The sequence below is a fragment of the Panthera uncia genome, chromosome C2, assembly GCF_023721935.1.
Source record: "Panthera uncia isolate 11264 chromosome C2, Puncia_PCG_1.0, whole genome shotgun sequence".
Lineage (NCBI taxonomy): Eukaryota > Metazoa > Chordata > Mammalia > Carnivora > Felidae > Panthera > Panthera uncia.
The window spans coordinates 41,653,633-41,679,699 of record NC_064810.1 but is presented as its reverse complement, the minus strand read 5'-3'; the positions used below and the strand labels follow the sequence as shown (position 1 = coordinate 41,679,699).

At 37.6% G+C, this 26,067-nt stretch overlaps 1 protein-coding gene across 2 annotated transcripts in view; it reads right to left on the bottom strand.

Moving 5' to 3' along the window:
- Positions 1 to 26,067, bottom strand: part of NSUN3 (NOP2/Sun RNA methyltransferase 3) — a 59,686-nt gene that overhangs the window by 30,413 nt on the left and 3,206 nt on the right. For both annotated transcript variants that reach the window (XR_007457233.1, XM_049628039.1), the window contains exons 3-5: positions 16,368 to 16,711; positions 2,017 to 2,171; positions 1,173 to 1,294 (exon numbers count right to left, since the gene is read on the bottom strand). Coding sequence is in view for 1 of the 2 variants with exons in the window: in XM_049628039.1 (XP_049483996.1) it covers positions 1,173 to 1,294; positions 2,017 to 2,171; positions 16,368 to 16,711 (621 nt within the window). In the remaining variant the exon portion in view is untranslated. The remainder of the gene's footprint in view (positions 1 to 1,172; positions 1,295 to 2,016; positions 2,172 to 16,367; positions 16,712 to 26,067) is intronic.

Here is a 26,067-nt window from a genome sequence, read left to right as displayed (position 1 = left end):
AGAAAAAGAAGTATAGGGAGGCTTTTTCATGAGAGAAAGAACAATGATATTCTCAGGAAGCCTGGTTGCTTAATCACACCTCAAAAAAAATTAGAGGTCACAATGGTAACAAGCCATCATTACACTTATTGTCTATTACAAGGCATAAGTTATAATAATAGCAAGGCCCAGAGTAGCTGGAATAATTAACCAAGAAGCCAGATCAACATGCCAAAGCTAATAACCCAAGAGGTAGAAGGGGAAAAGTGATATAAAATTCTCAAAATATCTTAGGGTTTAGTAGATAAAAGGCTGACACTGGAATCATATGAACAGTTTAAATGCCAGATGAGTAACGTCTACAAGAACCCTCTAATGGGTACTAACCAGAATAGCCATAATGAGCTGATACTTAATCTGGTACAAGAACAAGACTACATATTAGTTGACTGTAATACTTAGATAATGGCATGTATTCATTGCTGTGTATCAATCAGAAGTTGGAAGCAAACCACATTGTCAGCAGTGCATACAAAATGTTAATCATTCTCATTCCACATGTAAGAGATAATAGGTGATAATGCATCATTTAACCATATTTTAAATATTTCAGAGAATTTTTGTTCAGCATTAAACAACAGGAATTGCTTGAGAGTGGAGTATAAGTAGAAATCTCTTTTAAAACCAGGACAGTATGTCCCACAGTGTCTCTTTTTAGAGGAAAGCCAAGTATCTCTTGGTGGTCACATGCTTCTAGAAAACTCTTAAAGGGTAGATAAGTGCTAACAATAAACTACAACTTCCTAGGAGGCTGACTCATCCAGAACAATGTGTCCATTACCAACAAAATACAACCTGGTCCAAAGCTACTATTATGGGGGTGCTGTTCAGGTCCTGAAGAAAGAATAGGGTGCCAAACCCTAGATCTGAGATGGCCCAGATATGCAAACAATTTTAAATGACAATACACAGCAATACCAAATTTCATTGAGTGGATAGGAGTAGTGAGTCCTTAGAGCAGGAGAGCTGAAAGGAAAAAGGTTAAGAATTTTCTGGATACAGCCTTTGGAGGAATAATTACCAACACCTACACAGGAAACCCTCCATTTGGGGACTTCTCTGTGTCATGATTTGTCATGCCTATTTAAATTACATTAGAAGCTGGAATAAACTTTTGTATTAATAGCCCTCACCTTAAGAGTTCTATCTGCAGAACAGGCAAATTGCTCCTTTGGCTTATCCTCCAGGCTGCCTTCTGAGAATCAGAAGAGAACAACCAATTTCGATCATTTGAACACGGAGCATCAACTAACACCTAGAGAAAAAAAGGATATATGATGCAAATACGTAGTACATGGAGAAGCTATGTAAAATGTGATAAAAAAAAATAGCTAATAAATAAAGTCATTTCTTTTAAAGCCAAAAATATATCATGCTAAATTCTTCATGACCTTTCTTCAGTAATACTTTACACTTCCAGGGTTTGTTTTTCTGGGGCGGGGGTGGGGGGGTAGGTAACAGGAGAACTAAAAGTCTACTAACATATAATCACATTTCATACTCTTGACAACTACAGCAAAAATTTTTACAGAAGTTACTCATTTTAAACAGACATAACTATATTTCTGAATTCTCAGCATTTACTCTTAAGAACTAATATTTCAATTCTGGTTTATTGAAATGTTCTCTTTTTCTTCAACTGTCATACGCTGATATGAAATATTACCAAATTAAAGCAATACAGTGCACATGTTTGTACACTGACCCAAATAACATCTGATCTTTTCCTGAGTATCTTTGAGGCACTTGGAAATGAAAAACATTCAATAATCCCCAATCCCAATGTTACCGCTTCCTTTGAACCATGCTGACCACCAAATAAAAACTGCTTCCTTGTTCACTTTATCAAAATTTCCCAGAGTACTGAGAAATTGTATCAGGCTATGTCTGGAAGCAGATGGAAAACAACAACAACAAAGCAGCATAACAGCGGTATCATTGGGAGTCCATCAGTTTGTCACAATGTAATAACAGTACCTTGTCAAACATTTCAGGCTGGGCATCTCCCATTTCTCTGCCATCCAATTCAGACACTTTAATTACATTTACCAAAGGCTGCGGGATGAATGATTCTAACGTCTGCCTCAGCCACCTCAATCTCAGACTATCATGTTCATTACAGTGAAGATAACCTAAATATAAAGGATTAAAAAGTTTTAAACTGAATGCAATGAAACTGTTAAATTTCCACTTTTGACCAAATAAATTTCAGAAAGAAATTCATCATAATCATGCAGAAATAGGGTGCAGAGATAAATATTATGATTATGTTTAAAAAATAGCAATACACACACACACACACAAATTTATAATAGTCATGCCTTACAGAGCCCATCAGCTCTGACCACACACTCAAATTTAATTATGGATTCCTAAAGATATGCTATGCAACCAATACCTCAAACACAGTTCTCCCCTAAAGCTCTAAGGAGCAAATGATACATTTGGTGTATGATCTTTCTTTTCCTTTTTTTTTTTTTTTGTTTTGTTTACTTTTTGAGAGAGAGAGAGACAAACAGACAGACAGAGGAGTGAGTGGGGGAGGAGCAGAGAGAGGGAGACACAGAATCTGAAGCAGGTTCCAGGCTCCGAGCCATCAGCACCAAGCCCAAGATGGGGCTCGAATCCATCAACCCTGAGATGATGACCTGAGCCAAAGTTGGATGCTTAACCAACCAAGCCACCCAGGCACCCCAGTTTTCCTTTCTTTCCTTCCTTCCTTCTCCCCTTTCCTTTCCTTCTTTTCCTTTACTCCTTCTCTTCCTTTCCCTTCCCTTTCTACCTCTCCTCCCCTCCTGTCCCTTCCCCTTTTCTTTCTTCTTTCTCCTTCCAGGAAAGAACATATTAAGTAAAAGAAAGTATATGGTATATGGGAAAAGACACATAAAGTGCTGTTGGCTCTATGGGAAATCATGGGCTCAAGTTATGAGCTATAAGACTCTGGGGAAGTTTCTTAGCTTTCTTTAAGAGTCTGTTTCCTTTTGTGTCAAATGGATATTATACCTAGTGAAGGGATTCAGAACATGCATCTCTAAAACATGCCACTTTGCCTGTTGATTATTTTGAGTTAAAGGCACCTGAATAACAGCAGATGCACAAAGAGCATCTCTGCCTTCCTTTTTCTTCCTGAAAGCTGGAGATGAACTCTCACATGACAGACACTCTCCCTATACCAGAAGGAAAGAAATATTCTGATCATCAAGAAATGAGGAGTTAGGGCCCAGAGAAATCTGCACAAATAGACCTTGTTAAAAATTCTTCCTGTCTTCTCCCCCACATAGGTTACTTTTCCACAACTGGCACTTTATGTTCAACCTAGTAATATAAGCACTTAGACTTGGCCACTTTTTTGGATCTTTGTTTTCTTGTGGCAACTCCCATATGCATGTCCAATTCTATTAAACAAAATTTATATGCTTTACTTATACTAACCTGTTTTATGTCAGTCTCAGCAAAATTTTATCTCCTCTACACTGGCTGCCTTAAAAACCTGTTCAGTTTAAAACGTGATACTTTAGTAGTATTTCTAGCATAGGACTGCAAAAGTAGTAGTAACAACTGTTTATGATTATTAACAATTCTTGAGTCCTTATCAAGCGCTAGGCCTTGCTCTAAAAACTTTACATGTCAGGGGGAGGGCCTGGGTGTCTCAGTTAGTCAAGCATCCAACTCTTGATTACAGCTCAGGTCATCTCAAGGTTCGTGGGATCAAACCCCACATCTGGCTTCACGCTGACAGCGTGGAGCCTGCTTGGGATTCTCTCTTTCTCTCTCTGCTCCACCCCAGCTCATATGCTCTTTCCCCCTAAATAAATAAACATTAAAAAAAAAAATCAAAAACAAAAACTTTACATGTAGGGTCACATTTAATCCTCACAAACCTGAGGTAGGTACTTTTTTTAAAACTAAAAAAAAATTTTTTTTTAATTTATTTTTGAGGAGGAGAAAGAGAGAGAGAGAAAGCAAGCATGAGCAGGGGAGGGACAGAGATAGAGATACAGAATCCGAAGCAGGCTCCAGGCTCTGAGCTGTCAGCACAAAGCCTGACATGGGACTTGAACTCATGAACCATGAGATCATGACCTGGGCCAAAGTCTGATGCCCAAGGACTGAGCCATCCAGGCTCCCCATGGTACTTTTATTGTTATTTATATTTTACTAATGAGGAAACCTATTAGATCATGAGAGGTTAAGTAATTTGCCTAAGTTCAGAACCAGAAATCCAGACAGTTCCAGAGCCCTACCTATCGTTAAGCACCTCTTAAGCATCATGCTATATACTGCTTCTCACTATAGAAGGCACCTATAAATGGTTTATTCCCTAGTGAAATAGTGATTTGTCTTTCCTTTATTTAAATATATATGTACATATCTTTTTAATGTTTATTTATTTTTGAGAGAGAGAGCACATGCACACAAGTGGGGCAGAGGCAGGCAGAGAGAGAGGCACAGAGAGAGAGAGAGAGAGAGAGCCACACAGAACCTGAAGGCCTCAGGCTCTGAGCTGTCAGCACAGAGTCCAACATGGGGCTCAAATTCATAAACCATGAAACCATGACCTAAGCTAAGTTGGAGGCTTAACCAACTGAGCGACCCCAGGCACCCCTAAGTACACATTTTCTTAAAATTAATTTAATCACTTAAAAATTTTATTTATTTAAATTCAAGTTAGTTAACATAGAGTGTAGTATTAGTTTCAGGAGCATTATTTTCTTCTGCTGTGTCTGTTAAGTTCCCCATGAGCGAAATCATACATTTGTCTTTCTCTGACTTATTTCGCTTAGCATAACACACTCTAGTTCCACGCATGTTATTGAAAATGGCAGTATCTCATTTTTTTCAATCACTGAGTACTATTCCATTGTGTATATATACATCTTCTTCATCCATTCATCAGTTGATGGGACACTTGGGCTCTTTCTGTAATTTGGCTATTGTTGATAGCACTGCTATAAACATTGGGGTGCATGTGGCCCTTCAAATCAGCACTCCTGTATCCTCTGGATAAATACCAAGTAGTGCAATTGCTGGGTCGTAGGGTAGTTCTATTTTTAATTTTTTGAGAAACCTCCATGCTGTTTTTGAGTGGCTGTACCAGTTTGAATTCCCATCAACAGTACAAAAGGTTTCCCCTTTCTCCACATCTTCACCAACAGCTATTTTACATGTTTGTATATATTTATATATATCATAGAAGTTATATGATATATATAAATATATAATCTATAAATACAAGCATATGTTTTAAAGTTTATTTATTTATTTACAACGAGCGAGAGAATGTGTAAGTGCAGGGGAGGGGCAGAGAGAGAGGGGGAGAATCCTAAGCAGGCTCCACACCATCAGCACAGAGCCTGACATGGGGCTCAAACTCATGAACCAAACCATGAGATCATGACCTGAGCTGAAATCAAGAGTCAGAGGCTAAACTGACTGAGCCACTTAGGCACCCTTACAGGCATATTTTTAAATGCACAAAAGTACAAAGAACATCAAAAATTACCTCAAACCAATTGTCTTCAGGTAACCATTTAACATTTTGATAATCACACCACATTGCTTTATGTGTATACTCATATAAAACTTATATAAGTGGAATTATATATTATCCTCGAGTTGTTGCATCTCATTTTTCATCTACCCTCTCCACCAGCTGCCCATCAAAAGGAACTTCAATTATCAACCCAATATAAGCCTCGTTTTCCACATATACTATGCCAACACTTTAAAAGAAACAATACCAAGTCAACAGGTAGAAATATAAGTAATTGTTAAAGGCTGCTAAATAGTACATGAGATGGAGATGCCATCCTTTATTCATCCATTACCAATCATTGGGCATTCACATCGCTGTCACTAATAAAGCACAGTAAACATCTTTATACAGTTATCCTATTATAATATGATTTTATTATTATGAGACAGTTCCAGAGAAATGGATAGGTTAGGGCAGGGGAATTTTTTACTTTTAGTAAATATTACCCGGTCCTTCCAGCAAACTCCCACAAGAAGTGTTATTATCAAAGTGGTGTTGTAGTATAACATGAGATGGGATGTTGTAGTATAATCCTTGACCTATAACACAATTATTTTTTAATTTTCCATTTGCCATTTGGTTTTGCTTTTCTGTCAATGATTATTCTTATTCTTTGTCTTTTTTTTTTCCTGTTCCACTATTTGTATTTTTTTCTACTAGGTAAGAGATATTTTCATAGTATAGATACTAACTCTCTATCTGCCATGTGATCTGCAAATCTTTCCTAAATTGCATTCTGAATTTATTTGTAGTATCTTAATTCTAAGATAAGTTTCACAATTTTTTAATAGTCAATCATACCACTTTTATAATTTCTAGGTTTTTTGGTCTTATTCAAGGCAGTCTATTCAGACTAGATTTTCAGGTCTGACTCAGCTCAACATTCATGCAGGCCATGTCTGGCCTCATCCCACAGGAATCACAGCTTGCCAAGAGGGCAGGGTGAGACACTCCTCTTTCATGGAAGACCTTGGGCAATCCTCACAGTTGGTAATTTAGGCGCAAGATGATAAGATTCACACTGGGCAGGTGTAGGAGCTGTCCTGGCTTAAAAGCTTCATGTCCCATAGGAGACAAGATCTCCTCTAACAACTCTGTAGGCACAGCTTCCAGGATCCCCATGAGGGACATGCCAAGTTACAAGAATCAGTGTACTCAGGAAGGCCCAGTCAGGGCATCCCCATGAGATCTCTGGGCTTATTTATTCTTTCTCCAAGTGCACATGGATTTTACCCTTCAGGGTCTTTTTTATCATAAGCAATGTTGCCTGGAAACATAGTGACAATATGTCCGGTTACCAGGGAAACAAAGCTGGAGTACTAAATGAAGGTGAAATTCTAATGTAGAGGGGAAATATTTTTGTAAACCCTTTGCTCAAATATATATCTGTATAAATATATATGCATTTACAAATCTATATATACCTACACATATGTTGTTGTTTTTTGATTGCCACTCCAGGATTAAAAACTTTTAATGATTTCCCATCATCCATTAAAGTTCAAACTAGTGATTTATTTCAAGGTCTGTGATAATAAGCTCTCACGACAACCTTTCAATTTTGCGACCTCCTGCTATTTTATCAACATACTCTGTGCTCCACTAAATTTGACTGACTTGTCCACTTCTCATACATACTTCAAACCTCTCTTACAGTACTTACCATAATTTGTCTTAGGATAGAGGTTTGTGTGTGTTTTGCTTTCCTTTCCTACTACCAGTGTGCCGTGACTTCTATACGGAAAGTGCTCAGGAGATGGCATCAATTTTGTCAGGAGCAGAAAAGAGTAGAAAATTACCTTAAAGGGGTGCCTGGGTGGCTCGGTCAGTTAGGCATCTGACTTTGGCTCAGGTCATGATCTCACGATTTGTGAGTTCGAGACCCACGTCAGGCTATGTGCTGACAGCTCAGAGCCTGGAGCCTGCTTTGGATTCTGTGTCTCCCTCTCTCTCTGCCCTTCCCCCTATCACTGCTCTTTCTGTCTTAAAAAAATAATAAAAATTAAAAAAAAATTTTTTGAAAAGAAAGTCACCTTATTTGCACTTGCATGGGTAGTATACTCTTTTTTAATTTAGTTTATGTGTTTCAAATGAAAGAAGAGAGATCACAACCAACACAACAGAAATACCAACAATGATAAGAGAATATTATGAGCAATTATATGCCAACAAATTGGGCAATCTGGAAAAAATAGACAAATTGCTAGAAATATATAAACTACCAAAACTGAAACAGGAATAGAAAATTTGAACAGACCCATAACCAGTAAAGAAATTGAATCAGTAATCAAAAATCCCCCAACAAACAAGAGTCCAGGGCCAGGTGGCTTCCCATGGGAATTCTACCACTCATTTAATAGGTATTAAAGTCAATACTTATTCTTTTGAAGTTGTTCCCAAAAATAGAAATGGAAGGAAAACTTCCAAACTCATTCTATGAAGCCAGCATTACCTTGATTCCAAAACCAGACAGAGATCCCACTAAAAAGGAGAATTACAGGACAATTTCCCTGAAAAACATGGATGCAAAAATTCTCAACAAGATACTAGCAAACTGGATCCGACAATACGTTAAAAGAATTATTCACTATGGTCAGTAGGATTTATTCCTGGGATTCAGGACTGGTTCAATATCTGTAAATCAATCAATGTGATACATCACATTAATAAAAGAAAGGATAAGAACCACATAGTACTCTCAATAGATTCTGAAAAAGCATTTGACAAAATACAGCATACTTTCTTGATAAAAACCCTCAAAGTAGGGATAGAGGGATCATACCTCAAGATCATAAAGGCCATATATGAAAGACCCACCACTAATATCCTCAATGGGAAAAAACTGAGAGCTTTCCTCCCAACATGACAAGGATGTCCACTCTCACCAATGTTATTCAACACAGTGTTGGCAATCAGTCAACAGAAAGAAATAAAAGGCATCCAAATCACAAGGAGGAAGTCAAACTTTCACTCTTTGCAGATGACACGATACTTTGTGTGGAAAACCCAAAAGACTCCACCAAAAATGCTAGAACTGATACATGAATTGAACAAAGTTGCAGGATATAAAATCAATGTACAGAAATTGATTTTATTTCTATACACCAATAATGAAGCAGCAGAAAGAGAAATTAAGGAATCGATCCCATTTACAATTGCACCAAAAAACATAAAATACCTAGGAATAAACCTAACCAAAAGGTGAAAAATCTATACACTGAAAACTATAGAGAGTTTATGAAAGAAACTGAAGACACAAAGAAGTGAAAAAAACATTCCATGCTCATGGATTGGAAGAACAGATATTGTTAAAATGTCAATATTACCCAAAACAATCTACACATTCAATGCAATCCCTATCAAAATAATACCAGCATTTTTCACAGAGCTAGAACAAACAATCCTAAAATTTGTATGGAATCAGAAAAGACCCCGAATAGCCAAAGCAATCCTGAAAAAGAAAGCCAAAGCTGGAAGCATCACAATCCCGGACTTCAAGCTGTATTACAAAGCTGTAATCAAGACAGTATGGTACTGGCATAAGAACAGACACATAGATCAATGGAACAGAACAGAGAACCCAGAAATGGATCCACAAACGTATGGCCAACTAATCTTTGACAAAGAAGTAAAGAATATTGAATGGAAAAACACAATCTCTTCAGCAAGTGGTGCTGGGAAAAATGGACAGCAACATGCAGAGGAATGAACCTGAACCACGTTCTTACATCATACACAAAAATAAACTCAAAACAGATGAAAGACCTAAACATATGACAGGAAGCCATCAAAATCCTAGAGGAGAAAACAGGCAACAACCTCTTTGACCTCAGCCACAGCAACTTCTTAGTAGACAAGTCTCCAGAGGCAAGGGAAACAAAAGCAAAAATGAACTATTGAGACCTCATTAAGATAAAAAGCCTCTGCACAGTGAAGGAAACAATCAGCAAAACTGACCATAAGAGGCTCTTAAATACAGAGAACAAACTGAGGGTTGCTGGAAGGGTGTTGGGTGGGGAAAGGGCTAAAGGGGTAAAGCGCATTACGGAGAACACTTGTTGGCATGTGCACTAGATGTTATATGTAAGTGATGAATCACTAAATTCTATTCTTGAAATTATTATATGTTAATGTAATATAATATAAAGGGCTAAAGGGGTAAGGCGCATTAAGGAGAACACTTGTTGGGATGAGCACTAGATGCTATATGTAAGTGATGAATCACTAAATTCTATTCTTGAAATTATTATATGTTAACTAACATAGATTTAAATTTTAAAAAATTAGTTTACATGTTTATTTTGGGAGGCATTAAAGGATTTGCTAAGGCAGCTTATGGACAGGCTAAAAGCTCTTGTCTAAAAGCTTGAAATCACTAGAAAACAACCTAAGACAAAAGTTTGTTACGGAGGGGATGCAATCCCAAGGAAGTCAGAGTGAGAGAAAAAAGGAAGTAAATCATGCAAAGGGAGAGCACAAATGTAAAAGGGTTTGCAATCAAGCTGGCTACAGCACTGGTCAGTCTCTCAGGATATGTCCACAGTCTGAAAATACTGAGCCTTGGAAGAAACTATGGGGTTTAACAATATAGGGAGGAAGAACAATGAATCTGCTGGCATCTTCCTGCCTCCTGCCTCTCCCTGGTTAAAGTCCCTCTCAATAGCTGCTAACTCCCACACACTTCAGGTCTGTGCTACCTGGCCCTAGCCAGAGAGTCCCAAGGCCAGTTACAGCAACCACTTAAGTGTGGTGATTTCTGCTGGTCAGCTGGCCGCTATCTGGAGGCTCCTCAGTTTGTGGCAGTAGTAACATCAGCAGCAGATACCCGCAGGAATAGCATGAATCTTTTCTAGGGTTTCTCCAGTCTGGAAACAATTCAGGTGTCTCCAGCCCTGACGTGAGGAATGACAGTAAAGGTGAAGCCAAACATATCTGTGGTGGAGCGGAAAATGGGGCCAAGGCAGCTCCCCAAAGTCACACTTTGTCCCCATCAGATACTAAGAGACTCAAAGGAGAAAAACATGTCTCTAATTATTTTTCATTCCACTTCTCCCTTTTTCTGGTTTAAATGTTTTACATTCCATTTCCATTATTTTATTAGTAAACCTAAAGATTTTAACATGCATATGTAAAAAAAAAAATCTACATTAAGTCAACCTTTACCATTTTTCCTAAAAGATATAAGAATCTTTTAATCTCCTTCTCAAACTAGATGCTATTATTACTGTGTATTTGGGTTTTATTTGGGCTTACCTTTTTTAACTGCACAAATTATTATCATTGTCTTCTACAGTCAATGGCAGATTCTTCCCATATATTTCCCATCATCTTTGTTCTTCATTTTTTCTTGTATGTTTTATCATCCATCTACAATGGCTTTCCTTCTTCCTGAAGCACATCCTTCAGAATCATCGGTAACAAACTTATACTGTCTCTCTAAAAACCATGTCCATTTCACTTTTCCTCTTCAAAGATATTTTGGTGAATATATTTCTGGATTTGCAGTCATCTTTTCTTAGGACATTGAAAATAGCATTCCTCTGAATGCTAGTTTCCATTGTTACTCTCAAAGGTCAATCCTCAGGTGGTTGTCTTTTGAAGGTAAAATGTCCACTTGACTGCTATTAAGATCTTCTCTTTATTTTCAGTGTTCTACAACTTGACTATAATGGTCTACACTGGCTTAGTTGTGCTTACACAAATTCAGAGAGAGCTTCTGCTCTCATCATCAAAGTTGAAGACAGATGGTTTTCCTTTCAGTCCCTTGGAGAGGACAATTTCTTCCTAGTTTACCTTACAATGGAGGGTATACCATTTTGGAATCTCAGCTTTATGTAAGTTAACCTCCTAGTAGATGCTCTCTTGGGGAGGCTCAGTCTTCTATTCTTAGATTTTCAGGAAGTAATGAAAAGCAACATGCAAATTTTTCAGGTTAAGCAAATGCTCTCAAGTGAAAAGCTAGCTTCAATGCTTAGTTGATCTCCTAGGTTCCCATTATCTCTTAGATTTTGGTCACTGAGTATTTAGAGATCATTGACTGTGTTTTTCTTTAATATTATATCTTACATTTCTTAGTTGTTTTCAGTGGGAGGCTTCGTTAGGAGATCTAGTTTGTCATTCTGCAAGAACCGAAGTCTTAGTTACTTCTATATCCTTCACATCTCCACACCTTCACATCCAATGCCTTTCACGTGTAGTATGTGCTCACTAAATGCAGCTAACTTGATTTGAAACATGACATTATAATAAAGAATGAATTGCTAAAACTGAAAATCAGGTCAGTTTTTCATTAAATTATAGCTTTTGTCAAGATTCTCAACATAGCATTTTAAAATACCTCTTAGTTCAAATATAGCTTTATGTTGTATTACTGTTTGGTGTAGATGTGGATTTTATTTTAAAAATCTTAGATTGGTTAAATTTTTTTAAAATATGTAATATATAAGACATCACAACCCAAGTCTCATATATATATATATATATATATATATACACACACATATACATAATACTACATATTATATATATGTACATATGTGTATATATATGTATATGTATATGTGTGTGTGTGTGTATATATATATATATATATATATATATATAAAACTAAGACTTCCTACATTGAAGCAGAATTAACTTCAAGCTTAAATTGTCAAAAATAAACCAACTCTTGGTAATTTTTCATCTAAGCAGGAAAGGAAGTGAATTTAACAAATACTTGCAAAAGTCATTGAAGCTTTACATCTATATATGGTAGCCTTCGTCCATGGAAAGAAACTGAAGCTGATGGTTTCATTTATTAATTTATTTTGGTGCAACTAACTTGAAAAGAAAAAAAAGAAAACAATTCTGCCTATTTTCATTTCTGTTCATTATTCCTTAGAGCCATAAGCCCTAATTATGATTGTCTAAGGAATTAGATTTTCCTCTCAACACAAATATTGAAATAATAATATTGTCCATGTATTACAAGTGCTATGAAAGCTAATGATAAGGTTCTCCCAGATATCTGAAAGCAATGTTACAAATTCACAAAAGAACAAAATGGTAACAACAAATATGTTAAAACATGGTTGATGACAGATTAAAATACACTTGAGAATACACCCACATCAAGATCCTGGTTTACTAAGTACCTGTTACGGAATGGGCGTGGTGCTAGCAGCTGCACACACCAGTGAGAACTTGAGCTATTCTCAAGAAGCTGTCTAATGGAGGATTCTGGTAACATCAGGAGACCTCAAAACAGAGTCAAGTGCACATTCATGAAAACCTGAGTTCAGAGCACAGCTCTCTGCCACTTACCTAGGACAATTTAGGTTAACTTCTCTTTGTCTTGGTTTCATCTTTAAAATGGGGATAACAGTGCCCAACTAATGTGACTGCAGGGTTAAATTAAGATCATGCACACCAGAGATAGTCACACTGTGTTCCTCAGAGCCCTAGGATTTCATAAACGTATTTATACAGAAATTTTGATTTATGCAATGTGATTAACACAGTCCTTGGCACATACTAGGTATTCCAAAATGTTTTTATTACTAACAAAATAAATAAAAAGTGCACCTAATTCAGGGAGTTCTGGAAGGCTTTCTAAGAAAGTTGATTCCTGAGTGAAAATCTGATGAAAAAGCAAGCAGGGCAAGAGGTAGAGAAAAGTGGTATCTGTAGGGTGTGTAAAAGGCCTGGAGGCCTAAAAGGAAGCAGGAAGCAGAATAAAAGCAATTCAGTAAAGAAAGGAGTCTTTCTCACCTTTTCTACCACCAAAGGCTAACTTAGATGGCAAAGGTATTACTGACAGCAAAGAGAATTCCATGGAAGGATACAGCCCTCAGCCAGAAAGTTGATGAAGCCACTCTACCAAGCTAGGTCATTCTTAGTATGTTAATGCCTTCCTATTTAGAGTAGAATTCTTTGCTCTTTTTCTACCAAGACCAGGACATAACAAAGGTTGTGTTGACAAAAACAAAAACAACAACAAAAAAACAATGGCACAATCCATCACTGTGCTAACAGGTGGGTGCAGCTGGACCAAAAGAGAACTACACTAATTTCCTTAATCATCCTAAAATATGAGCTTTTTAATCCTTCAAAGCTGTGAGCCTTTTGGCCCAGAATAAAGGCCAGTGCTGATCTAAAGAAATTCATTGTATAAATGCACATTTAGTTGCAGCCATCATTATAGGTTTTGCTTTTAAAAGCTTATTTTAGCATTGCTTCTGCATTCCAAATTCAAGCACTGTAGCTAACCTAATTTGGGCTTTGAGCATCAGCATGAAGACATCTGTACTTCTTACTAAACCATTATCATTAGTCCGACTTAGATGAAAAGCTACTTTACTTGGAACACTGCCTGTAGTTCATTGCCCTTGATGTAAGAACAGGAAGATTCTTCTCCACTTCAAACTCCTAGAATATCAGTTTGCATTCAGATTCCTAATCAAATCACCTTCCCTATCATAAGTATGTAAAATATTTATAGCCTACCTACTAATGAGGATAATTTAGGATTAAAATGCTCTCTTCAAAATGGTACCCAAATTCAACATTTCTCTTCCATTTTTTTACAATACTAAAAATTCTATATTCAAAACTGATGTAACAGCCAAAATAAGAATACTGTCAAAAGAACACAAAAAGAATGAAAATAAAAATATTCCTTATAACACATGATTCCATAAACCTTCAGGTCATTATTATATTTATTATAAAAATAATAAAATAACCTTACAAAATGATCTCTTTGGTTGTGATTTCTTACATTAAAAAATATAGCAAGCTTCAATAATGGAGGTTTAACCACAATTCGAAAACACACAGCATGTTTTCTCCTAAATACATACTCATACCAATGACTAGTACAACTGGATTCACAATTCTCATAAAAGTTTTTGAAATCTATTTCAACAGGGAGTGCCCTCAAAGGAAGATATAAATTAAAAAAAAAAAAATAAGGAAGATATAAATTAGTCTTCAAACTGGGATATGTATGCCCTAGGGATATATAACAACTTTCTAAGGGATAAGGAAGCTTGGACAGTTTTAAAGGAAATCGATTTTCAGGGGCACTTGGGAGGCTCGGTCTGTTAAGCAGTTAAGCGTCTGACTCTTGATTTCAGCTCAGGTCATGATCTCACAATTGTCAGGTTGAACCCTGCCTCAGGCTCTGTGCTGACAGTGTGTGGAGCCTGCTTAGCACTCTCTCTCCCTTTCTCTGCCCACCCACCCCCCTAACTAGTGCACTCACTCTCTCAAAATAAAAAAATAAACATAGAAGAAGAAGAAGAAGAAGAAGAAGAAGAAGAAGAAGAAGAAAAAGGAGGAGGAGGAGGAGGAGAACAGGGAAGAGGGAAGAAGGAAGAAGGAAAAAGGAAGAAGGAAGAAGGAAGAAGAAGAATCAATTTCAGATCATCAACTTTCTAAAGCAGAACACCAGGGCATCTCTTTTCACAACGACCCTTCACCAACCTCATAACTGAGGAGCATGCTTCCCACCCATCCAGAATCTTATTACTGCAAATTGTGCCAGGGTGTAAAAACTTCCAAAGCACCAAAGGCAGTTAAACACATGGGTACCCTGGCTGAGAAAGTAAATGAGTTAAACAACTAGGCGATGTAGCCTTTTGTAATTGAGATGGTTTGTAATCCTTTGCCTTCAACAATATCAAAAGCAGAACGAAGAGTGCTCGCCTAACAGATCATTAAAATAATGCTTGATTAAAAATATCTGTGTGATCTGGGGTCATAACTCAAGAGTTTAAAGAGCTTAGTGAAATTACTGTAACACAATTTCCACCATTTCCATCATCTTATCTCTATGAACAAAGGCATTTACATTTATAAAAATAAAAACATCAAACAAAAACCAGACGTAACTGTTGCTAAACCCTGTCTTCTCAAGCTGTAAGTAATATTTATCTAGGGAAATCTGAAATAATTTTTTGAAACAGTCTCATCATCTAATTAAGAAAAGAATTTTTGATGAATGTTGACTCATTACTTTTAATATTTATAAAAATGTACATTTAAATACATTTCATCATTTTTGTACTAATAGTAACAAGTTACTTCCAAAGAACTTTTCAAAATCTTTTAGAACTGCATTGTCTAACACCATCCCCGTTTGCCACATGTGACTATAACCCCTTAGAAGGTGGTAGCTAGTCCAAACTGAAATGTGCTTTAAAATATCCACTTTAAAGACATTCTAAGAAAATTAGAATGCAAAATACTTCATTAATAACTTTTATTTTGATTACATGCTGAAATAATATTTTGGATGTACTGGGCTACAATGTACTACTAAAAGTAATCTCAACTGTGTTTTTCTACCTTTTTTAAATGAGTACCTAAAAATGTAAAATTTTATGTACACTTCATATTATATTTCTACTGGACAGAACTTATAACCAATGATACAAAAAATGGTTTTAAATGTGTATATTTTTGTTGCTTAAAAGTATGACAAGGTATCATTACAAGATTCTTAAGTATGAAAGTAACAATAAAAAATGTTTGTTATTGGCTTATCAGGATTCATGTTATCTGACAGATTTGTGTTTATAAAATGCTGCAGTTGTGTTCAAAATTATCTGCTAGTATTTAGCTAGAAAAAAAAAATGCTATTACATTGATTCCCTCAGCTAAAACTTCCATTCTTCTACATACTGTCCTGATTTTCAGGCTTCCAAAGTCTGCAAACTCAATCTTACATTTCTCCCCATGTACTTTAAGTATTTTGTAATACATGGCTATTTCAGAGTTGTCAATTACTGAAAGAAAAGCACACTACCTGGATAAGCACACTGCAGCAGAGCTATTGATTTGCCTCCAGGAGCTGCACACAGATCCAGAACCTTCTCCCCATCTCTTAACTCCAGAGCCAACACTGGGAGAAGAGAGGCGGCATTCAGGAGATAGTATTTTTTTAGATTTCCAATTTGGTGTCTTTCTGAAGGCATTCTGTCTGGAGTTCTACTAAGGTAACACTTCATTGATTTGGGATAGTAGGGTAAAGATCCTTGAAGGAGTGTGTGATAGCCCTTTAAACGTAAATCTTTTTCCAGTTCAAAAGAATAATTGAATCGGTTAAGAAGGACAGCATATTGCCAGCATGATGGTGTTATTAGTATATCCCTAGAAATAGAAAAACAAATAAACATTAGTATTACAGACACCGATATAATTTTGTAAGTAATTGAGTGAATGGGGTCTTAGTCTACACTTACCTGTGTTTTTTCAGAGTCAGGGTTATTACCATCAACTTTGCCCTTTTGCGTCAGACTATATGGCTCAGTCTACTGGTGTTATGACATCCTGCCTTTATTTAAAACTTTGGCATTTTATTCATCATAGGTTTCCTTTCTTTTGCATCAATTGTGCCCATTAAGGAATCATTTATTTTGATTATTGGGTTTTAGGGGCCCCTTAATATCTGCATCAGAAAGGAATGCCTCCTATGCCTCAGCCTAGTCCCTTCCTGCAGAACATCTTGCCAAAAACACGTCTGTTTTTACATACCTCTGAACACATCAAAATAGATGTCAGTCTATCACTCTGCACAAGGAAGGGTTTTTCATAAAGACAAAATTTAAAACCTGAGACTGCTAATATTGGAAGGAAAAATACTATCATTAAAGAGTGTTTAAAGCAGTGAGTGTTAAAGTCTTCCTCTCATGAAATCAAAGTATGGAAAACTAACTATAGTCAACTCTATCGTAACAGAGTTAATGAGGCGCTCAATGGCTCAGATGATACAAAACCAAGGATGATTTAAAAATCATGCCACCCACCCCCGCCCCCCCCCCACACCTCCACCAGCAGATTTTACCTTCCTAATTTCTTATTCAGTCCAATATCTAGATCTCTTAGCAGTCACAAGCTCACATCAACTGACAGATGATACAGCAGGAAATATTTAATTTATTTACAAGCTGACCTTTCTAGCTGAGTTATTTGGGAGCCTCATTAACCATGGTCAATTAAATAAATTCCAGCTGCTACTCACCCTGGAGTTGCCTATGTGAGAAATGGCTGGATTGAAATGTAACACCTGCGACTGGAATTGTGCCACGTGAATTTCAACTGGGGACTAATATGTGAAACTGCTTTCTCCTTCACTGCCTCTTACTATGATGGTGCATCATCATAGGACGCAGTACCTGTTTTAGGAATTCTGGAGGATGACAGCCTCTTTTTTCCTTTTTTTTTTTTAACATTTTATTTTTTGAGAGAGAGAGAGAGAGAGAGAGTGTGTGTGTGTGTGAGTGGGGAGGTGCAGAGAGAGGGAGACACAGAATCTGAAGCAGGCACCAGGCTCTGAGCAGAGCCTGACGCGGGGCTCAAACCCACGAACCGCGAGATCATGACCTGAGCTGAAGTCGGACACTTAACCGACTGAGCCACCCAGGCGCCCAGCCTCTTTTTTTAAGAACATGCTTTGCAAACTTTAGCATGCATCCAGTGTCTATAAAAGACTGCTGAGCCCTACCCAAGGGCTTTCTGATTCAGTGGGTCGGAGATGCGACCTGAGAATTTGCATTTCTAGCAAGCTCTCAAGTGAGAATGATGTTGCCAATCTTCGGGGCCATACTTTGGGAACCAATGCATTAAAATGGACCCAAAAGGGAAATCTGTGAACGTCACTGCTGTAACTCTTACTTCAGTACATCCTAATCTTACCCTCCAAACTGGATGAAAATCTACTCACAATTTTGAATCACAGTAACAGAGAAATAAGGGTCAGAAACATAATTCATACAGATTGGAGTGGCTTGGCTGACATGTGTCCATCTCTTTAGCTAACAAAGGTAGGTCACTTTCAACTGGTTAATATCTGACAGAGCAAATCTCTATTCTCTTTTTTTTCTTAAGAATTTCCAAAGTGATTTTAGAATGTTTATTCTTTCATCTCAAATTTTTTTTTCAACATTTTTTATTTATTTTTGGGACAGAGAGAGACAGAGCATGAACAGGGGAGGGGCAGAGAGAGAGGGAGACACAGAATCGGAAACAGGCTCCAGGCTCCGAGCCATCAGCCCAGAGCCTGACGCGGGGCTCGAACTCACGGACCGCGAGATCGTGACCTGGCTGAAGTCGGACGCTTAACCGACTGCGCCACCCAGGCGCCCCAGAATGTTTATTCTTTCAGATGAACTTCAGAAATCAGTGTGTCAGTTAATAATTTATAAAATATCTGCGAACATAAAAACTTTGACTGGGATTATATTAAATGTACTAAATTTGGGAAGAATTAACACCCTTATTGCAGTTAGTCTCCACACTGAACTATATGTTTATGCATTTATTCACATTTTCTTTTAGATCCCTTAGTATAAAGGTTATTAATCTTGCATATTTCTTTTCAACCTTATTGTACATAAAAGGACAGTTAGTTTAGGAATGCTAGTTATTTTCATATATTATACAGTATGTTAAATCTTGAAGGATAAGGAGGAATTAGTTACAGGACAAAATGAGAAAGAAGTTCAAGGGCAAAGGCAATAGCACATGCACAGGCACATTCCCATTTGGGGAATTAAAAGTAGTCTAGGGGCGCCTGGGTATATTAGCTGGTTGAGTGTCCAACTTCAGCTCAGGTGGAGATCTCACAGTGTGTAAGTTCGAGGCCCGCATCAGGCTCACTGTTGTCAGCGCAGAATCCGCTTCGGATCCTCTGTCCCTCTCTTTCTCTGCTCCTTCCCCACTCCCACTCTCTCAAAGATGAATAAACATTAAAAAAAAAAAAGTCTAGTGTGGTTTATGGAAGATTGTATGGGTCAAGTATAAGATGATAAAGTTTTAAAATTTTATCCTGTATGTGATGGGAAGTTATTGAAGGACTTTGGGAAGACAGCCTCACTGGATTTAAAAACACACACTTACGGCAGGATGAGGCAGGAAATCTTCAGAAATTGTCCTCATTCTTTAACAACTAGATAAAATAAGAACTTGCTTAAACAAATTTTCTTGGGAATGCAAGCTGGTCAGCCACTCTGGAACAGTATGGAGGTTCCTTCTAAAAACAGAACTACCCTATGACCCAGCAATTGCACTACTAGGCATTTATCCAAGGGATACAGGTGTGCTGTTTCGAAGGGACACATGTACCCTAATGTTTATAGCATCACTATCAACAATAGCCAAATTATGGAAAGAGCCCAAACGTCCATCGATGGATGAATGGATAAAGAAGACACGGTATATATATGTATATATGTGTGTGTGTGTGTGTGTGTGTGTGTGTGTGTATATAAACACAGATACATACATATATACACATATACATGTGTATATGTATATATATACATACATACATACATAGTGGAGTATTATTCAGCAGTCAAAAAGAATGAAATCTTGCCATTTGCAACTACATGGATGGAACTGGAGGGTATTATGCTAAGTGAAATTAGAGCAAGACAAAAATCATATGACTTTACTCATATGAGGACTTTAAGAGAAAACAGATGAACATAATGGAAGGGAAACAAAAATAATATAAAAGCAGGGAGGGGGACAAAACAGAAGAGACTCATAAATATGGAGGACAAACTGAGGGTTACTGGAGGGGTTGTGGGAGAGGGGATGGGCTAAATGGGTAAGGGGCACTAAGGAATCTACTCCTGAAATCAGGTATGTTAACTGATTTGGATGCAAATTTAAAAAAAATAAAAAATAAAACAAGTTTAAAAATAAATAAATATTCTGATTCCTCCTAACATATACCCTGCCCTACTGAACTACTTGAAGTTCCTGGAACATGTTGTCTTTAGCCTTTACTGGTCTCAGGATAAACTGCTCCCTCTGCCTGGAATGACCCTTCCTCTGACCTACAATGACCCACCTGTAGCCTGGTTGACTCCCCTACTCTCTGCTGAGGGGGGTGGTTTAGGATTTCTCTCCCCAGGGAAGCCTTTCTACCCACAACCCAACTAACCTGCTCCACCTCACCCTGATACTAATAATAAAAATACTGATTATATACTTACAATATGCATTTTGCATGCTTACCCCATGTAACTATCACTACCGTGAAGAGGAGCTATGATACCCATTTTAGAACTTAGGCAACTAAAACTTTCAGAAATTCGGCAACTTACCCAAAGCTACATCACTACTAACCAGAAGTACCTGGTTCAAAAATCTGGCTGACATAGTGTGAGATCTGGTACTGTAGCATTAGTGGCATACCACAGGGAGAGACAGAGAATTTGCACCTAACCCTCACTTAGTGTCAGCGCCCTGGCCTGCCATCACTTCTAACACTGGGGAACAGCCTGACGCACACTGCCCTGAGGACCCGACAGGTGACGACTTGATGAAGGGGCTACTCAGGCTGGTGCTTCCTAGCCCTGAGAAAACAAAACTGCCTATTAATGTAGATCTCAGCTCCCCCTGCACCCAGCTACCAGTGGCGTTCCTCCCTCCAGCATGGGCATATGCGTGCGCACACATACACACACGTGCACGCACACACACACGTGCACGCACACACACACAAACAATTCTCCAGTGCTTGTGATGGCAGGATGATGCCCCTGAGGCTGGCATGCCAATGGCTACTCAAGTCCAAAGCTCTGACTGGATGGGCAAGTAACCCGTCAGACAGTGGAGGGGGTGTACATTAGAGGACTCAAGAAGACATTCTCCACTCTCAAGACTCATGAGGAGTCTGAAGCTGTTCCACTTACTGGTCTTCAATGACAGAAATTCAAGTACATCAGCAGCCAGATGAACTGGGACCCACAAGATGAGTGACCTGCAAATGTTTTGCTCGTACCTCCAACTGACACCATTTTGAAAAAAACTATGTACCCTCTGGCACACTTTAAGTTGACATCAAAATCTTCACCACATGTTTAAGAATGTAATTTCCAGCATACTATAAAAATTGACATTTTAAAATATAAATTATACCACTTTTTAAAATGTATCCAATGGAACCTAAATACCAGAGTGATTTTGAAACCCATCATTGTCCATTTAAAAATTCATGGACTGACTCTTCTTAAACAGGTGAAAATTTTACAGCTCCTTTTTCTATTTACATTCTATTTCCCCATATCACTTTATCCTAATACATTTTCGTGCTTGACATCTTTTATTGCCTTATTGTACTTCTCTGCTACACACACACACACACACACAAAGTGTATATATACTAAATTTGTTTTCCTTGTGGCCTAAATCTCTGTTAAAATGGAAACTTGTTAGAGCTGTCATTACAAAATTGATGAAAATAACCTATTACTGATTTGATAATAATTAAACATAAAAAGAAAAGGTGAGGGGTGCCTGGGTGGCTCAGTTGGTTAAGCATCCGACTCTGGATCTCGATTCAGATCATAGTCTCACGGTTTATGAGCCCTGCATAGGGCTCTGGCACTGACAGCATGGGGCCTGCTTGGAATTCTCTCTTCCTCTTTCTCTGATGCTACCCCACTCATGCTCTCTCTAAATAAATAAACTTAAAAAAAAATTTTTAAAGAAAGGAAAAGTGATAGGAAATGGATCTCAATGAAAGGAGCTTCACCTGCCCCCATACATCCAGAGATGAATATTACCTAGCGCTATACTGAGTCAGGGTTCAAATCAATTTTATTCCTATTTTGTTTTCACAAAGGTTGATAAAAAAACTTCACTTACATAAATGGGTGGGAATTTAATGTTTCCTGTAGCAGTATCTCCCCTTTTGACTTGTATTTCTTCCTGAGTAATTTTCCCAAATTATTTAATGACCTATCTTTAAAAATACTTTAAATGATCTGTTAATTGACAACTCAACTGGAGCTCCTTACTTTTGTTAAAAGCAAACCTTGGAAACCACGTGACCTGTCAAAGATTTGTTAGTCATTAGTCATTTACTTTCTAAACCCTTACAATGACATTCCAACAGCCTCTGGCATGTGGAGGTGTTGACACCCTGGAAAAATGCAATGTGCAAGAGTCAGGATGGTTAAAGTGTGTCTTTTTTTTGTAAAGTGGGAGAAAGACAGTAACAGAAAGGCAGGTTTTGAAAGGAGAATAAATACTCTCTTAGGCACATAAGGAAACTGGTTTTCTGAAAGAGCATACATGAAAACTGAGAATCTAGAAGTTGATTGCTGTAACTTGCCTGTGCCCAAATATCCCTTGAAAAATTATATAATGTATTATTTTATAATTATTTGATTTATACATTGATATTATTTTCATTCAATTTTTTTGTGAGTTCTTCTTACTGTTCTATCCTCCACTCTACCTTCCTACCTAATGATGAGGATGAAAAATCATTTTATCTAGGTATTGCTAAGCAAAATTAGTATAACCCTGCCAATTACAAAATCAATTAAATTTTTATGGTTAAAAAAATTAAAATCCCATTTATGGGGAGGCTGGGTGGCTCAGTCAGTTAAGCACCAGATTCTTGATTTCAGCTCAGGCGATGATCTCACGGTTCCTAAGATGAGCCCCATTCAGGCTCTGACAGTGCAGAGCCTGCTTGGGATTCTCTCTCCTACTCTCTGCCCCTCCCACCCCCACCCCACATGCACGTATGCTCTCTCTCAAAATAAAGGAATATTTTTAAACATAAAAAAAAAAAAACCTTTTGTTTTATTACTATTGGTATCCACTAGAAGGTGGTCATTCAATCATTTTAAAAGTCTGGTTTAGAAATGAATGAATTCATGGATTCATTTAAGAGCACCTAAGTATGCTTGAGACTTTTATTTTTATTCTTCAGAGATTCTAATGATGAACTGACCACCTACTGTTTCTTGCCATTGTTTCCTTAGTATCTCTCATAGAAGGGTAATCTATGTCCATATTTGTTATCTACAGTACCTCAGATAGGAAGTCCTGAGTGAAGGTTTGTGTTTCTGGTAAAGACCAGCAAAAGGATGAAAATGCTGCATATCTACTCCCTTGTATCAGGAGATGTGTGCACATACTCCCAGGGCTGGGACTCCAGACCCTTCACAGCAGCACATGCGGTAGAGGAAAAGGCATGGATTTTAAAATCACAGGCCTGAATTGGCCATTAAAATTGGTACTTTCTAACTTCCGAATTTTAAAGGGGCTAAAAGTTATTACTTCACAGGAATTTGCACAAATTAAAGTTGAATATTTGTGTAAAGCCAACATAAGGAACAAAATAAGAAATACAGACACTAGTTCATTTCTGTTTTCCCCAACCATCCCACTCTATTCCCTTCACAGATTCTGGTAATGGAATCTGGTTATATAATACCTTTTCCCCCATATGTGAATTATGTGAACTCTGGATTAATGAGAAGAGTGTCTAAATAAAAAAACATATATATTTTACAGACATGCCAGACTTAACTGAGGCTCTTTTGTTTTGCTTTCTACAAAGCACACACAAAATTTCCAAAGTTCATGTAAAGATTTCCAAGTAATCCTCTCCTCATATATATTTGAAGGCAGAATGAATATACATATATATTTCATTCATTCACCCGTATTTTATATATATATATACATACATATATAGACATATATATATATATATATACACACACACACACACACATACATACATATATATATATAAAATCCATCTTTGTATCCCAATACTTAGCACAATGCCTGGTTTATTAAACACTAAATTGTGAGTAAGTAGATGAATTGCTCAAGTCTCAAGGTATTAGTTCTTCAAGACCCTCCCTTGTTGGGAGACAACTTAATAAATTATGACAATACAATCTTGAAAGAATTATAATAGCTCTATCAACAAAATGCAATGGAAACACAAAGGCAGAACTAATTTTGTCAAGGGTATATGAGACAGCCTGATGGAGGACCGGGTAATAACAGTAATAGTAATAAAAATAATGCTATCACGTATTGAGGGTTTACAGTTTGTCAAATAATATTCTAAGCACTGTGTATGTATATGAAATCATTTTATCTTCCCAAATAATTATTCGAGATAGATCCTATTTTACACATTAGGATAGTGAGGCAGGGATGTTAAGTAACTCACCTAGGTCATATGCTACAAGATGCAGAGGTAGGATTGAAACCCATACTTTAACCACTGTACAGAGGGAAAAAGGAGAGTGTCATTCCTTGCAGAGGGAATAGCATATCCGATCCCAAAGGGATGAAGGAGCCTGTCTACCAGGAGAATGTATTTAGTACAAACAGAATGCTGCAGACAGCAGGGGAGCAGAGGAGGCGTGTACTCCAGGGGTGGCCCAATGGCACACGATGGCAATGAGAAGCAGCACCACACAGAGGGTAAAACTAACTCCCAAGGCTCTTTCAAACATAAGCTGTGTATTACTGGGCAAGTTAAGTAACCTCTATCTGTCTCGGCTTTCCTATCTGTAAAATGTCAATAGTAATAACTACCTCAGAAGGCTGTACAGAGGATTATGTTAGTATTTGAAAAGTGATTAGAATATTGCCTGGAGTATCATGCCATAAAGCAGCTGCTAACAAGCCAACAGATAAATACTAAAGGTAGGAGACTATGGAAAGAAGCTAATGTAATATGCCAAGTAAGAAATGATGAAGGCCTAACTAAACAGTAATAGAGGGGATAAAAATGAAATCCAAATTAAGAAATTTCTTAGGAAGAAGCAAAAGCTGGGCATTTAAATTTTGATGGAGGCAGGGTAGTGGTGTATGGGAGTACATAGTTTGGGAGCCCCCAAGACCGATTAAAGTCAGTCCAGGTAAGAGACACGTGGTGTAGAGCGCAGGAAAGATCAAAGCGTGAAGGATTCGGTTGTCCTTTCCAGGGGAATCACGGACGAGGACAACTTTTCCCTGCAACAACATGTGTCAATATGTTGTACTGCCAAGTAGGAAGGCTCACCCGAGCCTTGGAGTCTAGATTTTACTGGGGTTCAGTCACACAAACATGATCAATTGGCTAATCGTTAGTCTCCAGCTCCTCTGGAGGTCGCAGGTCAGAGGGCGAGCTGATACCATGACCCACAGCCGCCACCATAAACCACAGTTAGACTTTCCAGTGTGGCCTAGTCCCCTGGGTATACAAAGACACTCTCAGGCGGGACATTCCAAGGGCTTACAGATAACCTCCAAGGAGCTGAGGGCAAATGCCAAACTTATTTTTGATTCAGGTTCATTCTGTACCTTGAAGGTGTGGAGGAGGAGAAGAAACATATTAATGGTGACACCTTCAATTGAGATAAGATATGCAAGCAAAAAATGACAACACAGATTTGGAAGGGAAAAATAACACGCTTTTGAGATTGCCTAGTATGAAACCAAGTGAAGTCACCAGAATATACTGAGGACTACGGAACAAAGTTTGTGGAGGACCGCAAAGCTTGAGATGGCAGCATATTGAGGGAAGTTTAAAGTCCTACCATGAATGGGCTTACCTGAAGGGTAACATGTAGGCAACAAACAGCAAAACTTGAACACACTGTAAACAACTTTAAAGGATTCTCAAAGGGTGACTTGTTTAAAAAAAAAAAAAAAAAAAAAAAAAAACATTTAAAAAAAAAAAAAAA